Source organism: Lissotriton helveticus, chromosome 9 (genome assembly GCF_964261635.1).
Source record: "Lissotriton helveticus chromosome 9, aLisHel1.1, whole genome shotgun sequence".
NCBI lineage: Eukaryota > Metazoa > Chordata > Amphibia > Caudata > Salamandridae > Lissotriton > Lissotriton helveticus.
Window position 1 is genome coordinate 60,792,384 of NC_136070.1, and position 16,816 is coordinate 60,809,199.

The 16,816-nt window shown below is 51.8% G+C and overlaps 1 protein-coding gene across 1 annotated transcript in view; it reads left to right on the forward strand.

The window, feature by feature from the left end:
* RYR3 (ryanodine receptor 3) overlaps positions 1-16,816 on the forward strand; it is a 1,933,484-nt gene that overhangs the window by 1,910,594 nt on the left and 6,074 nt on the right. The window contains exon 102 of the mRNA XM_078661960.1: positions 6,719-6,770. Coding sequence (XP_078518086.1) covers positions 6,719-6,770 — 52 coding nt within the window. The remainder of the gene's footprint in view (positions 1-6,718; positions 6,771-16,816) is intronic.

Consider the following 16,816-nt stretch of genomic DNA (forward strand, 5'->3'; position numbering starts at 1 on the left):
TCACGAGCACAGAAGTGCACAGGGACCTGCAGAGGTCAGGTTCACAAGCACAGAAGTGCACAGGGGCTGCAGAGGTCAGGTTCATGAGCACAGAAGTGCACAGAGGCTGCAGAGGTCAGGTTCACGAGTACAAAAGTGCACAGGGGCTGGGATGAATCCTGACTGATGTTGGAAGAGCTGCAACACCACACGGGAGAGGGTTGAACATGAAGGTGGTACAGTGCTCAGGGCAAAGGGCATGTTTACATGGGGGTGACAGGACAGCAACAGTGTAGAGGAAACTAGAAACGTTTACAAGGGTGAGGACAGGCCCGTGACTGTGTACAGAGGAGACTGAAAGTGTTTACAAGCGGAGGAAAGAATAGTGAAAGTGCACATATTAGAAACATTTACCATAAAGTGCATTTGTAGAGCGCACGAACATGGGACGTGAAAAAGCGGCGTAAAAGTGCACTGGACACTGGTAATTAATGCCCAGGGTGGGAAGGAGATGGGTGTACACAGCCCCTGCGGTGCAGGGTCCCCCCCCAGTTCAAACCAAAGCCTGAGAATATCTGAGTTGCCAGCAGTACTACATTTGTAAAAAAATAAATAATAATAAGTACCAGGGCCCTTATTGCTTTAGCCCATTACAATACAGAACTGTATCCACTAGTAACCACTGTTTTCCAGCCATCTTTTCAATAACTATTAACTTTATACACCACGTTTCGGTTCATTTGTTGCCTTCATCAGGATATGCATAGACTACTGCTGTTAATAATATCCATATGTCATATATTTTACAGTGTCTTTACATATGATGGGTCTGTTATGATTGATTTAATCACATTATCACGTGGTTGATTTGCATATATTGACATAAAATTATCTTGATAGATGGAGTATGTAGTATTTAATCGTGACTGGGTGCCAAGTCATTGCTACTTCGCAACACCAGCCTGTGAGTTAGATATTCTTGTAATGTGAGGGGAGCTATGAAATTCCATGCAAGACTCAATTTGTATTAAATTACTCCCATTTCTCCTCTGTTGAGCTGAAGCAAAATTGATTGTCTCTCCCTGCTTTTTGGTACTTTTACTTGTCTAATTGGAAAGGAGTGTGGGTCTTATTTCTCTTCCCTCCTTTCAATCTCCCACACAGCGGTCTCCCCATATATGAGCGTCCATGAATGTTACTGGATAGAAAAATATACTAAAAAAGTAAATAATCTATGAGCGATGTATTTGTATGTGGAGCAATAGCGATGAGTAGATGGCCAGCAATTCTCTTGCTTTTACCCATGAATGAGTGGGAACTCTCCAGACCAAGGGCTGGAAGGGAGCCGGGGATCTGTGTGGGAGCATGGGCAGAGGGAGAACCATGGAGGTGAGGAGGTCAGAAGTCAAGTGGGGAAGCACCACTCCAACTCTCCAGGCCAGGGGCTGTGTGGGAGCATGGGCAGAGGGAGAACCATGGAGGTGAGGAGGTCAGAAGTCAAGTGGGGAAGCACCACTCCAACTCTCCAGGCCAGGGGCTGTGTGGGAGCATGGGCAGAGGGAGAACCATGGAGGTGAGGCGGTCAGAAGTCAAGTGGGGAAGCACCACTCCAACTCTCCAGGCCAGGGGCTGTGTGGGAGCATGGGCAGAGGGAGAACCATGGAGGTGAGGAGGTCAGAAGTCAAGTGGGGAAGCTCCACTGGGACAATGGAGTTTTCAGTCCTGACCTATGTTACGGTCTCTACCAGCTCTCAAAGGCTTTAAGTTTAACATAAAATTCTCCCCAAATTAGCCCCTTACTAGCTAAGCAGTGCGTCACGAAAAGTCGCGATCCACAAATGCGTGCCCCTCCCCGGCCCTTTTTCAGTCCCAATCCAACTCTGGAGGAAACGTCTGTGAAATGCTAGAATTGCACAAGGGAGGAAAGAAGCAGATGCACGAGGCAAGTTATCAAGGTGCTCAGGTGTGGACAAATGACTAGGTTGGCTGCATTATTAAGAAAAAGTAAAGGTTGTACAAGGGCACTGGGTGGCTGGCTGCTTCATGCAGAGGCCTCATGTAAAAGCCAGAGGCTGTCCAGCCAGCATGATGGCTGCACTGTATAGCAAGGCTGAGGCGAGGGCCCGTTTCCCCAACTCCCAGGAGTCTGGACTGCCTCTGGCTATGCTGCTGCCAGGCTACCTGTGCTGTTATCTGTGCCTGACCGACAAACTAGACCATCTCCCCCTCCCTCCCCCCTCTAGAAGTCGTGCCAGCGCCGCACACCTGCTCTTCTTCCTCCTGCTCGAGGACCCAGATAAGCCGCCTCCCCGTCAGCCACGATTTCAGCGCTTAGCCCATTTAATTGTTGTCAGAAGAAACACAAAATAATAACTCATGCTCCTGGGATATTCGGATTAGTGTGTACGGAAATAGCCTGACCCTGGCTGAAAGGCCTTAATCTGGATCCACGAAAGGGTACAGCTGGCATGAAGATGGGGACGATGGTCTGCATGTTTGGGCACAGTCAGCTAAAAACCACATGGCAGGGAACATTCGGCGAGTACGCTGCAGGTTATCCTATTATCACTCTACAAAAATTCCAAACTTTATGGTTAAAAACATATATTTACTTTTGTCATATAGAATGTTCTTCATATTGTCATATGCAATGTTCTTCACACGAAAGAGGGCCTGGAACCTGTGCTTCTCCACCACCTTTTGAATTGAGATTCCCTTACCTGTGCTTCTCCACGACCCGTTGAACTGAGATTCCCTTACCTATGCGTCACCACCTGTTGAATTGAGACTCCCTTACCTGTGCTTCTCCACCACCTGTTGAATTGAGACTCGCTTACCTGTGCTTCTTCACCACCTGTTCAATTGAGACTCCCTTATCTGTGCTTCTCCACCACCTGTTTAATTGAGACTCCCTTATCTGTGCTTCTCCACCACCTGTTGAATTGAGACTCCCTTACCTGTGCTTCTTCACCACCTGTTGAATTGAGACTCCCTTACCTGTGCTTCTCCACCACCCGTTGAACTGAGATTCCATTACCTGTGCTCCTCCACCACCTGTTGAACTGAGATTCCCTTACTTGTGCGTCACCACCTGCTGAATTGAGACTCCCTTACCTGTGCTTCTCCACCACCTGTTGAACTGAGATTCCCTTACCTGTGCTTCTCCACCACCTGTTGAATTGAGACTCCCTTACCTGTGCTTCTCCACCACCTGTTGAATTGAGACTCCTTTACCTGTGCTCCTCCACCACCTGTTGAACTGAGATTCCCTTACCTGTGCTTCTCCACCACCTTTTGAATTGAGATTCCCTTACCTGTGCTTCTCCACCACCTGTTGAATTGAGACTCTCTTACCTGTGCTTCTCCACGACCCGTTGAACTGAGATTCCTTTACCTGTGCTTCTCCACCACCTGTTGAACTGAGATTCCCTTACCTGTGCTTTTCCACCACCTGTTCAATTGAGACTCCCTTATCTGTGCTTCTCCACCACCTGTTGAACTGAGATTCCCTTACCTGTGCTTCTCCACCACCTGTTGAATTGAGACTCCCTTACCTGTGCTTCTCCACCACCCGTTTAACTGAGATCCCATTACCTGTGCTCTTCCACCACCTGTTGAACTGAGATTCCCTTACCTGTGCGTCACCACCTGTTGAATTGAGACTCCCTTATCTGTGCTTCTCCACCACCCGTTGAACTGAGATTCCATTACCTGTGCTCCTCCACCACCTGTTGAACTGACATTCCCTTACTTGTGCGTCACCACCTGCTGAATTGAGACTCCCTTACCTGTGCTTCTCCACCACCTGTTGAACTGAGATTTCCTTACCCGTGCTTCTCCACCACCTGTTGAACTGAGATTCCCTTACCTGTGCTTCTCCACCACCTGTTGAATTGAGACTACTTTACCTGTGCTTCTTCACCACCTGTTGAATTGAGACTCCCTTACCTGTGCGTCTCCACCTGTTGAATTGAGACTCCCTTAACTCTGCTTCTTCACCACCTGTTGAACTAAGATTCCCTTGCCTATGCTTTTCACCAACTGTTGAATTAAGGCCCCCTTACCTGTGCTTGTCCACCACCTGTTGAATTAAGGCTCCCTTACCTGTGCTTCTCCACCACCTGATGAACTGAGACTCCCTTACCCTGTGCTACTCCACCACCTGTTGAATTGAGACTCCCTTACTTACGTTTCTCCACCACCTGTTGAATTGAGACTCCCTTACTTACGTTTTTCCACCACCTGTTGAATTGACACTCCCTTACCTGTGCTTCTCCACCATCTGTTGAATTGAGACTCCCATACCTATGCCTATTCACCACCTGTTGAACTGAGATTCACTTACCTGTGCTTCTTCACCAACTGTTCAATTAGGCCCCCCCCTTGCTTATGCATCTTTACCACCTGTTGAATTAAGGCCTTATTCCTTACCTGTGCTTCTCCACCACCTGTTGAATTGAGACTCCCTTACCTGAGCTTTTCCACCACCTGTTGAATTGAGACTCCCTTACCTGCAATTCTCCACCACCGGTTGTATTAAGGGCCCCTTACCTGTGCTTCCCCACCGCCTGTGCAATTTAAGGACCCCTTACCTGTGCTTCTCCACCACCTGTTGAGTCCGACTGCCTATGGGACTAAGTCCTCAGTACCTTAACTTTCTCATCAGCGGAGGGGCTGAAGGCTCTTGCTTTGCTTCTGACTGAAGGCCCCTTGTTTTGCTTCCTCATCACAAAAGAGACTGAAGGCCCCTCTCTTTCCTTCCTAATTTCCTCACCATCTCTGGGACTGACGCGGTCTTACTTTTGCTTATTCACCTCTTATCGAACTGAAGTCCCCTTGCCATTGCTTAACCATCTTCTGATGTACTGAAGTCCCCTGACACAGCTACTCTATAGGCTGAAGCCACCTTACAGTTGCATCCTCACAACCTGCAGGCTGAACCCCCTTTGCATTTGCTACCTCATCACCTGTACGATGAAGCCCACTTGCAATTGCTATTGATTTTCCCATGACCCAGCAGCACAGAAAATTCAATTATGAAATCCTGCACGACCCCCCTCCAGGACCTACTTAGTGGCAGATGCAGCAAAGACGTCTGAAGCGGGCGTGCCAAAGACAAACCCATCTGCACCTGTGCATGTCTGGACCGCACCCAGTGCCAGGAACTCGGGTCTGATCACTGCCCAGTGATACTCCACAGCACTCCTTAGGTCACTAGACCCCCACGACACGCTCCCTCAACTACTGCTGCACTGCGCCTCGCACCACAGTAGGAGCTTTCACCTCTACCCAATGCCAGTTTTCCAGCAGCCACCCACTTACACTGACCACTCAAATACAAACAATGCTCTCATCACCCCCTCTGAAAATACACCACACAAGCACCAAACACCCCCAATCCTATACCACACCCCACAGCAAACCTGCACTTGCATGCATGCTTCTCAACACACAATCACTCAGCAAACAGGCAACCAAAATATGGGACCTGCTGAGCATCAACGCACCCAACATCCTCTTCATCAGAGACTTGAAGCAACCCCACATTGGCTCCCAACATCACCAAGGTAATCCCAGCAGGCTACAAGATCTCTCACAAGGACCGCCTCCACAAGCCAGGAGGAGGACTCAATATCATCTACAGGGAATCCATTAAATGCATAACATCCACAGAGAAAGCCACCCTATTCATGGAACACCTACACTTCTATCTGCAAATCTCTGAAAACTTCACCCTTGCCAAAAGACCACCTGGATCACAAGCCACCTTTACAAACCTCATCACCGACTTCATCACTCTGCTCACCATCGATTCCACAGCCTACATTCTCCTCAATTACCTCAGCTTTCACCTGAAAGACAGAGACGAACCCCTGCTCCACAATACTCCTTAAAAGCTTGAGCAACATTAGACTCACCCACCTACACACGAGGTCAAGCACCTGGAAACCCTCTCGTATGATTAGTGCGCAATACAAATTGGCATAACATAACATCATCTGCAGCATAAATCTCCCCCTTTGCTTCCTTATCACTTGCAGACTGAATCCTACTTTATATTTGCTTCCCCTCTCTTTGTAGACTCACTCGCTCTTACAACTGCTTCCTCACCCCAAGCAGGCCTCCATACAAGGGCTCCCTCACTTTCTGCAGGCTGAAGCCTCCTTACATTTGCTTCCTCATCTCCAATATGAAGCCCCTAACATTTGGTTCCTTAAAACCTGTATGTTGATACCCCTAACATGCACTTCCTCACTGCCTACAGACTGACGCCCCCTTACATTTTCTACCATACCATCTATAGCCTGAAGCACCTTTAATTTTTGCTGTCTTACCACCTGTAGGCTGAGCACCCTTACATTTGCTTCCTCAACACCCATAGGCTGGGGCCCCTCTATATTTGCTTCATCACCACCTACAGACTGAAGTCTACTTATGCCTAGGGACTCTGCTTTAGCCCTGCATACGTCATCAAGGTTTCTTGCTAGGCAATGCATAAAGGCTTCCATGGCACACTGACAAAGTGGTGTGGTACTCACAGGCGGGTAGATAACATCAAGTAAAGAAGTAGCATTGGATACTTTGGGTATAACTGTCAACCTAAGGAAACTGGAGGCAGGGCACCTCATTATGGATGGTTTGGATTCAGCAAATGAACCCACTCTTCCACAGTCTCATCAACTCTTGCAATAACTGCTGTCATTATCTGTGCACCTAATCTTATTTTCACTTATTGCAGGTTCTTCCTGATGTACATCATCAACAAGGACGAAACGGAGCACACCGGGCAGGTACGTTTGAAACCGTGAACAATGGGATGGGAAGCTCATATTTATCGCTCACTCCATTTGAATTAAACACTAATCTCCCCCCCATACCCCTAACACCCTGTCTCCTTGCTACCGAACACTTTGCCAGACTCGTTCTACAGAATTATATCCTGGTCTGGAGGCCTGGTGCCCACAAGACACAACCGTGTGCTATTCCCACCCTGAACCCTTCACAACAGGTCGTTTTTTCACCCATCCAACCACTTTAAAGATTAGTATTCGCAGATACAACTTCAGGTAGGAAAGGGGTAGGAACTTACTGACAAATTCTGTTGCGACTGTCGAGAGAGTTACGAGTAGGCAGGGTTTTGCTACAAAAGTTCTCAGCTCTTCTGCAGCTCTCACCAGGTAGTGACTCTTCAACGTCCTTCGCTTGATCTATGGAATCTAAATCCTTGGGTTCAGTGGTTCCTCCTAAATATTCAATTTAGGGGAATTAAGGGGAGTGACAGGTAGCAACGAAGGGCTGCCTACCTTTAGGGTGTTTACACCCTAAAGTAGTACGGGTGTCCAGCCCATGTACTTGTTACGGCTACCCTGTGCACTTGGGATATCTACGGTGTTGCTTAGATACCACAGCGGCATATTCATTCACGCAGATATGCCCACAGATGGGGTATAGTGCACCCTGCCTTAGGGCTGTAACGCCTGCTGTAGGGGTGATTTACCTCTACCTCATAACACAACATGTGTATTTGTAAAGCACACGTTCATCACAACAGATATCTTGGCGCTGAATAACAGAGGTTTATTGGTACGCAAACTCAATGGTACTCATTTCATCAACCTCAGAAGGATGAAAGGTTGAATGGATCTGCAAGGATTTTACCCTGTGACCATGAGGTCGAACACAGGCCCCTATAGTGGACACATTAGTCCACGAAGCCACCAGATGCGCAGGTGGTTCTTTAGTATTTACAACAAGGGGTGGTGGTATTTTGGCCACCATAAGTGTGGAAGGGTATACTCAGATGTGAGTCCCTTGCTCACTGCACCATCAGGATTCAAGCAAGCCGGGCCGAAGACGGCTGTAATGCCAGAAACCGGTCCCCGGAAGCTTGTTTCCTTTCCAGTGAAGAATTGGCTTGGTAGTTTGGTCTGCCCTGTTCCCATGATGCACTGGGCCAGGGACAGACTAATTTGCATATAGCCAGGTTCTGAACTGGGATGGTGCAGTGAGCTAAAAAACGGTGATGGATCAAGCCCTGATCTGTTGACTGGGTAGGAGTGTTCTGATTAACTCAGATACTCTGTCCATCACCACCCCCTTTTTGAAAATATTTTGGCCACCATAAGTGTGGAAGGGTATACTCAGATGTGAGTCCCTTGCTCACTGCACCATCAGGATTCAAGCAAGCCAGGCCGAAGACGGCTGTAATGCCAGAAACCGGTCCCCGGAAGCTTGTTTCCTTTCCAGTGAAGAATTGGCTTGGTAGTTTGGTCTGCCCTGTTCCCATGATGCACTGGGCCAGGGACAGACTAATTTGCATATAGCCAGGTTCTGAACTGGGATGGTGCAGTGAGCTAAAAAACGGTGATGGATCAAGCCCTGATCTGTTGACTGGGTAGGAGTGTTCTGATTAACTCAGATACTCTGTCCATCACCACCCCCTTTTTGAAAATATTTTGGCCACCATAAGTGTGGAAGGGTATACTCAGATGTGAGTCCCTTGCTCACTGCACCATCAGGATTCAAGCAAGCCGGGCCGAAGACGGCTGTAATGCCAGAAACCGGTCCCCGGAAGCTTGTTTCCTTTCCAGTGAAGAATTGGCTTGGTAGTTTGGTCTGCCCTGTTCCCATGATGCACTGGGCCAGGGACAGACTAATTTGCATATAGCCAGGTTCTGAACTGGGATGGTGCAGTGAGCTAAAAAACGGTGATGGATCAAGCCCTGATCTGTTGACTGGGTAGGAGTGTTCTGATTAACTCAGATACTCTGTCCATCACCACCCCCTTTTTGAAAATATGGTGGTTCTTTAGTGGCATGACACACAGAGGTGTGTGCCATGTCTATTCTTCGTTTTTCTCTGCACCAAGGCACGCAGGCTGCAATGGCAGTTTGCGTGAGCTTGGTGAGAGATCCCTTAGGGTGGCAGAAGTCATACTGCAGCCATTAGGGACCCTCCTTAGGTCCAATACCCTAGGTACCATAGGTACCATTTACTAGGGGCTTCAATGGCGCCTAAAAGAGTGCCAATTGTGGAACAATGGTACAGTTTAGGCAAAGACCACTGGTGCTGGGGACCTGGTTAGCAGGAAACCAGCACACTTTCAGTCAAAGTTGCATCAGATACCAGGCAAAACGTGATGGTAACCATGTCAAAAAGGGCACTTTCCTACAACCTGTTTCTTGGATGATGCACCAGATCATGTTCCTTTGGCACATTTTGCCTATATTATCCCATGGTGGTTTAGTGTCAATATGGCTTAAATTTAACCTGTAGCTCTTATACAACATCACAACAATAGTATACTTTTAGGTCCCCGAGTGATGTACCAGTCATATACGACACAATGTAAGGTATACACCATAAGATATATTACAGACACACAATGGTATAAATCAGTTGATAATTTAAACAAGGAAAATGGAAACCATTCACTAAAGAAGCCCATTGATATACAGACTGTATTCTCAGTGATAATCCTTTTGGAAGTAAAACGTACCTTAAACAGCCTATGAAAACTGCCTTTAAATTCTTTGTAATTTTTCCCAGTTCTGAGACTCCTGTAATGCGTGACACATACACGGTGAATCAGACACACACACAATGTATGAACATTAAAGTGTGTGATTAAGTATAATTAAGTGTGGGGTAATATCTTGCTTTTAACTAGTGCGCTTTGCGGTTTCCACTTTCTCTGTCTACCAATCCTTCCACTCATGCAGCCACACTTTTGAATTCTCTGCTTGCATGATTTCAGGGGGGCTGGGCATAGACCTAGATCATGTTTGTATTTACTAATCTTAATGTTTATATGTAAAGCACAGGCATTTTCACAGAGGAGCCTCTTGGCGCTAGTATAGCGCAACCAGTGGGACATACAAAAGCAGTATTGTAAAGTCATTTTCTAAAGGAAACCAGGTATCAGTGACCCTTAGAGGCAAAAATATAGTTAAAGACTAAGGGCCTGATTAAAATGCTAATCAGGCTGATTGTCCGACTGCCACAGAACCAACCAGAATCCGTCCGTCGAGGACGGGAAAGGTTCCCCACTGTATTACGATGCAAACGCTACTACCGCAGGGGTCTACGGTGGTGGACATACCCCCTGAATATGTTGCTGCAGTGCATGCACAATCACAGGAAACGTGCTATGTACACACATGCATGACATGTGGAGATATGCCCAGTGCGCCATGTACCCCATTGCTGGAGTGTGACAATCTGTGCACTGTCCAATCGATGGGGATACATGCCACCTATGGACTTACCTGCGTCCCTGCACCCACAGGGTCATAGTATTTGGGGTTCAGCTGTTGTGGTGTAGGGGGACCTGGAGATAGGGATCCACACCGGAGACTGTTGGGGAGAAGCGGATTTTAATATGTGCCTCAAATCTACAGTTTCCGATGACTCAAGACGGACGGTCGGCCCATCAAGGTCGGGTCGTCGGAAACACACATCGTAATCCAGATGGCTGTTGGAGATCCCTGTCCTGCCCTTATAGATGCTGTTTTTCTCCTACCACCATCTTGACGGTCGGAGTTGGCGGTCTTTCAGTGGTTGGTCGGAGTACTGGATGCATTCATTATAACCCAGCGGTCGGACCGACCGCTTACGACGAGATGGCGGCGGTCGGACCACCTATGACAGGACCACGGAAGCCGGTCCGACAGGCATCATAGTCAGGCCCTTAGAGTCAAGGATGATAACATCTCGGACCACTTTCCTGGATGCTGGAGTTTTGAGATGAAGTGATGGTCTAATGGACATACAGATGTCCAGAAACCATCTGCTGGCCTACCCAAAAAAACTGTGAATGGCCACCGAGTGGCTAGGAGATATGTGTCAAGTTTGAAAACTATGTACCAGCTGGTGTGGGCTGCCTCCCTTACAATCCAGAAAGAGTTAGAGTAGGAGAGTATGGGGCCCCCTCCTACAACCTTGACCTCTGGAATCAGTGCAGGTGTAATCTAGAACATCCACACATTGGCTGCAGACATGCAGTCCTTGAATCACAATGCTTTGGTACATACATCCTCACCGATAATGAGTGTGGCCTCAGTATTAGACAGCCAAAAGGACTGCCAAAGGGTGAAGAAAGACTAAACATAATAGGAGAGGAGAGGTCATACCCTGTGGGTCTCGGCATGATAGGAAGGGGGTTGAGATGAAAATGGAGGCAAAAAATGATTTAAGGGTTTGACAAGAATGAACTCAATCAGTCCAAATGAGTACCTCAAGCACCATGATAGTCTGGGCTACTGCTCAATATATTCTGGTTAATGGAAAATAAACAAACATTGGCAAAGCCAATAGATCTCGTCTATGCAAGAGCTATTGGCTTTGCCAATGCGTTTCAGCCATGTTGTACACCAGCGTGGCTGCCATTCAACATGGCCAAAAGTTACTGACATTGACCAGAGGGGCGCGGAGTGGAGTGTTGTGACGTAGAGTAGTGCTGTATGGAGTGGAGTGGCGTAGAGTGTAATGGAGTGGCGTAGAGTGGAATGTGGCGAAGTGGTATAGAGTGGCATACAGTGGAGTGGCGTGCAATGGAGTAGAGTGCCGTAGAGTGGAATGGAGTAGAGTGCCATAGAGTGCAGTGGCATAGAGTGTTGTAGAGTGAAGTGGCATAGTGTATCGTAGAGGGAAGTGTCAGAGTGAAGAGGCATAGAGTGCCGTAGAGTGGAGTGATGTAGAGTGGAGTGGCGTAGACTGAAGTAGTGTTGTAGAGTGGCATAGACTGGAGTGTCGTAGAATGTCAAAGTCATACAGTGGCTTGGAGTTGTGTAGAATGGAGTAAAGTAGAATCTGAAAGAAACAGGTTAGTATTAGATTCCTTACCTTAGAATATCCCCAGGCGTCAGTCTGGATCCGGAAACTTTTGCGTAGCAGTACCCCTGCGCGTCGGTAGGCGTCGTCTGCAGGCGTCCCCTGCGGCTCCGCGTCGTCGGCGTCGTGCGCCGTGATGACGTCGCTGGAGTATATAGACGCCGCCTCCGCGCGCTGACGTCAGTTCTTCTTTTTTCCGCGCCAGTTAGCGCAGATCCGAAGAGCAGTACTCCGGTCTTTTGACCAAGTTTTTTGTTAACTGATTGATCTTTACGGTGCCGGTAGGATGCCCGGTTTCAAGAGTTGTGACGAGTGCGACCGCATGATGTCGGTCACCGACCACCATCGACTCTGCCTCCGGTGTCTGGGCGCGGACCACGACGTGGAGTCCTGCGTCGACTGTCGGGCCTTGACTGGAAAAGCTAGGCGGGAGCGGTCCCGCAAGCTTCTCGAGCTCCGGTTGTCGGCCCCGCGTCGAGAGCGGTCCCGGTCCGGTCGGAGGTCGAGGGAGCGGTCGAGGGAACGGTCGCGGAGCCGCCATGGGCGCTCCGGGAGTCGCCACCATTCCTCCGGCTCGTCAGGTAAGCACAAGAAGTCGGGGCGTCGCCATCGCACCCCCGACTCCCCCCGACGCCCGCGTGCTGCGGCCGGGGGCTCGGGTGACCCCACCCCCGCGGTCCCGCATGGGTCGCCGACGCCGTCTACCCCACACCTGTCGGTCCCTAGGGAAGGCGCGTCGCGTGAGGAGATCGAGGCCTTCCTCATTGCTATGAGGGCGAGGTCTTCTCCGGCGGGGCCTTCGGCGCCTGCGGGCCCGTCGGTCCCGTCTGGGGGCCCGAGCGGTTCGGGTGCTCCTGCCCCGGCGCCGCCGGTGGCTCCGGCCCCGGCGCCGCTGGTTCCCTCTGGTTCGTCGCCGGCTGGTCTTCCGGCCTCTCCGGCGTCGGTTCCTGTGGGCCAACCCGTGGTACCGCCCCCGCGTGGTGCAGCGACTCCGCCGTCGGCTCCGGCCGGCGTCGGGTCCCCGGCACCGACGCCGCGCGGCGCCACCCCCCTTTCCTCCCCGACTCCGGACTCGGAGCCGGACCGGCGTCGGCCGACGCCGGACCCGACGCCGATGGGGCCCGTTGACCCCGATGTCTATATCGTCGACCCAGAATATGGGTACGACGAGGAGGAGTATGGAGAGGGTTGGGAGGGGTCTGAGGACCCTCTATCCCGTGCCTGCCAGTACGATGTGGACTGGGTAGGTGATCTGGGTGATGCCAGTGGCCTGGACGAGTCGCCCAACCCTGGGTTTGTCTCTCCGTCCCCTGTGGCGTCCGAGGCGGGTGCTGCCTATTCGGTGGTCCTGATGAGGGCTGCCAAGGCCTTACACCTTGAGCTTCCCGTCGCGAAGGTCAAACCGAATATTCTGACGGAAGTTTTTAAACCGCAGTCATGCCCCCAGGAGCCTCTGCTGCCGTTTAATGAGGCCCTGACGGATGTCCTTCTGGGCACCTGGTCCAGGCCCGCTTCTGGTGCGCCGGTTGACCGGAACGTTGCCAGGCGTCACCGTCCCTGCTCGGACGACCCTGCCTTCCTGTCCACCCATCCCTCCCCGGAGAGTCTGGTGATCCAGGCCTCCACTTCACAGTCCGCATTTCCGTCGGCTCCGCCCGACCGGGAATCAAAGAGGTACGACCAATTTGGAAAAAAAGTGTTTTCCTCTTTGAGCGCTGGACTGCGGTCTTGTAACACGGCGTGCCTCTTGGGCCGCTACACCCACTCCCTGTGGGATACGGTCGAGGAGTGTTTGCCGCAATGCCCCCAGGAAGTGCGGGACAAGCTCACCCGGGCCTTTGTTGAAGGCCGGGATGCGGCGCGGTACTCGATCCGTTGTGGTCTGGACACCACGGACTCACTGGGACGGGCCATGTCCACTACGGTGGCGATCCGTCGCCATGCCTGGCTGAGATCTGCCAACTTCTCGCCAGACGTCCAAAATACGCTAATGGACATGCCATTTGATGGCAGTCGCCTATTTGGTGACAAAGCGGACCACGCGCTGGAGCGCTTCAAGGACTCCAGGGTCACGGCCAAGTCCTTGGGTCTCTCGACCCAGCGCCAGCAGACGGGTTCGTTTCGGCCCTTTCGTGGCCAAGGGAGGGGAGGTCCCACACGGGCTGCCAGCCACGCGGCGCAGAGCGCTCCCCAGCGCGGTGGCGCCCGTGGTTTCCGCCGTGGTGGCGGTAGAGGCCAGCGTCGTGGTCAGTCCACGCCTCCCTCCGCTGCGGCATCCAAGCCTTCCTAGTCCGAGCTTTCGGGCTCACGTGACGCCAGTGGGTGGCAGGGTTCGCCATCACCACTCCCGCTGGCGCGCGATAACATCGGACAGGTGGGTGCTGCAGCTTGTCCGAAGGGGCTATGCCCTCCCCTTCGAGTCCACTCCTCCAGCCATGCCACCGCAGAACCACCGTGTGTCGGGGGACCACTTGACGCTTCTGCAGGAGGAAGTTACGGCCCTCTTGGCCAAGGGGGCCATCGAGCGCGTTCCTGGGCCAGAAGTAGGGTGTGGTTGCTACTCCCACTACTTTCTGGTACCCAAGAAGGACAAGGGAGGCCTGCGTCCTATCTTGGATCTACGGAACGTCAACGGCTTCCTCCGGAAGGAGAAGTTCAAGATGTTGACTTTGGCTCAGGTCTTGGCTGCTCTAGACCCACAAGACTGGATGGTAGCGTTGGACTTGCAGGATGCGTACTTTCACATCCCCGTCCTGCCGGCCCACCGGCGTTACCTGCGGTTCACGGTAGGCCACGAGCACTTTCAGTTTATCGTGCTCCCATTCGGCCTTACCAGCGCCCCACGGGTGTTCACGAAAGTGATGGCGGTGGTCGCAGCTCATCTGCGCCGGTTAGGGGTTTCAGTCTTCCCCTACCTCGACGACTGGCTGTTGAAGGCGGGCTCGCCCCAGACAGTCGTCCACCACCTTCAGATGACGGCAGACCTCCTGCACGAGCTGGGGTTTTCCATCAATGTGCCGAAATCACACCTGTGTCCCTCTCAAAAGCTCCTTTTCATCGGAGCGGTTCTCGACTCGGCGCAGTTTCGGGTTTATCCTCCGGAACGGCGGGTCCGGGATATTCAGGCTCTGATTCCCATCTTTCGGCCGTTATCCCGGGTTTCGGTCAGGTTGACGCTGCGGCTTCTGGGGCTGATGGCCTCCTGCATCCTTCTGGTGCATCACGCCAGATGGCGGATGCGGGCTCTGCAGTGGGACCTGAAGTTTCAGTGGGCCCAGCATCAGGGCAACCTATCCGACCATGTCCTGATCTCGGAGGGCACTGCGAGACAGTTGCAGTGGTGGCTTACGGACCGCGATTGGGTCAGGGGCAGATCCCTCTCCCTTCCCCAACCGGAGCACGTGGTTGTGACGGACGCGTCCCTCCAAGGCTGGGGTGGCCACTTGGGAGAGGCGGAGATCAGAGGCCTCTGGTCTCCGGCGGAGTCCCGGCTCCATATCAACATGTTGGAGCTGCGGGCGATTCGCCTAGCACTGAAGGCATTCCTCCCCTTTGTCAACGGGAGTGTAGTGCAGGTGTTCACGGACAACACCACCGCCATGTGGTACTGCAACAAACAGGGCGGTGTGGGGTCGTGGACCCTTTGCCAGGAGGCTCTGCGCCTCTGGCAATGGCTGGAACGTCAGGGCGTGACTCTGACGGTTCAACACCTGGCAGGTTCTCTGAACGCCAGGGCGGACGAACTCAGCCGTCGGTGCTCGGTGGATCACGAATGGCGTCTGAACTCGGATGTGGCGAGAGGCCTCTTTCAGCAATGGGGAGAGCCTTGGTTAGATCTATTCGCCACAGAAGAGAACGCGCAATGTCATCAGTTCTGCGCGTTGGAGTTTCCAAGACGGCACTCGCTCGGCGACGCCTTTCGGCGCGAGTGGAGTTGCGGTCTGTTGTACGCCTTTCCGCCTATACCACTTCTGCCCAGAGTGCTGAAGAAGATCAGGCGCGACCGGGCCCAAGTTATCCTTGTGGCTCCGGACTGGGCTCGAAGGTACTGGTATCCCGAGCTACTCAGCATGACAGTCGGTCCCTCGATCCGCCTGCCCCTTCAGGAGGACCTTCTGTCGCAGCAGCAGGGGACGGTCCTCCACCCGAACCTGTCCAGTCTCCACCTCCATGCGTGGAGATTGAGCGGCGACAGTTGAGGCCATTTGACTTGCCTCCTGAAGTCTGTGATGTCATTCTGGCAGCCAGGCGTCCCTCCACAAAGTCGGTATACGCCTGCCGGTGGAACAGATTTGTGGCATGGTGCACAGCAAAGGCTGTGGATCCCCTTTCTGCCCCTCTGTCTGAGGTTCTCCTCTTCCTCCTTTCCCTTGCCCAGCAGGGCTCTGCTCTGGGCACTATCAAGGGCTATCTTTCTGCCCTTTCCGCCTTCTTGAGGCTACCTGATCAGCCATCTTTGTTCAAGTCCCCTATTGTGTTAAGATTCTTGAAGGGCATCACGCACATGTATCCTCCAACTCCGTTCGTGATGCCTCAGTGGGACTTGAACCTGGTTTTGACTTTCCTGATGTGCGCTCCCTTTGAGCCCCTTCATTCCTGTCCTCTCCGTCTTCTCACCTTAAAGACGGCCTTCCTGGTAGCCATCACCTCTGCCAGGAGAGTGAGTGAGCTCCAGGCTCTTTCTATTCAACCTCCTTTCTTGTCTGTTCATCCTGATAAGGTGGTTCTTCGGACTAGACCTTCTTTCCTGCCCAAGGTAGTCTCTGCTTTTCACATTGGGCAGTCCATCACCTTGCCCTCCTTCTTCCCGCCTCCGCATCCTTCAAAGGATGAAGAGCGGCTCCATCGTCTGGACCCAAAACGTGCGCTTTCGTTCTATATGGATCGCACACGCCAGTTCCGGGTGGATGACCAACTGTTTGTTGGCTACGTGGGTGAGAAGAAGGGAAGGGCGGTACAGAAACGGACCATCTCTCGGTGGGTCGTCCTGTGCATCAAAGCATGC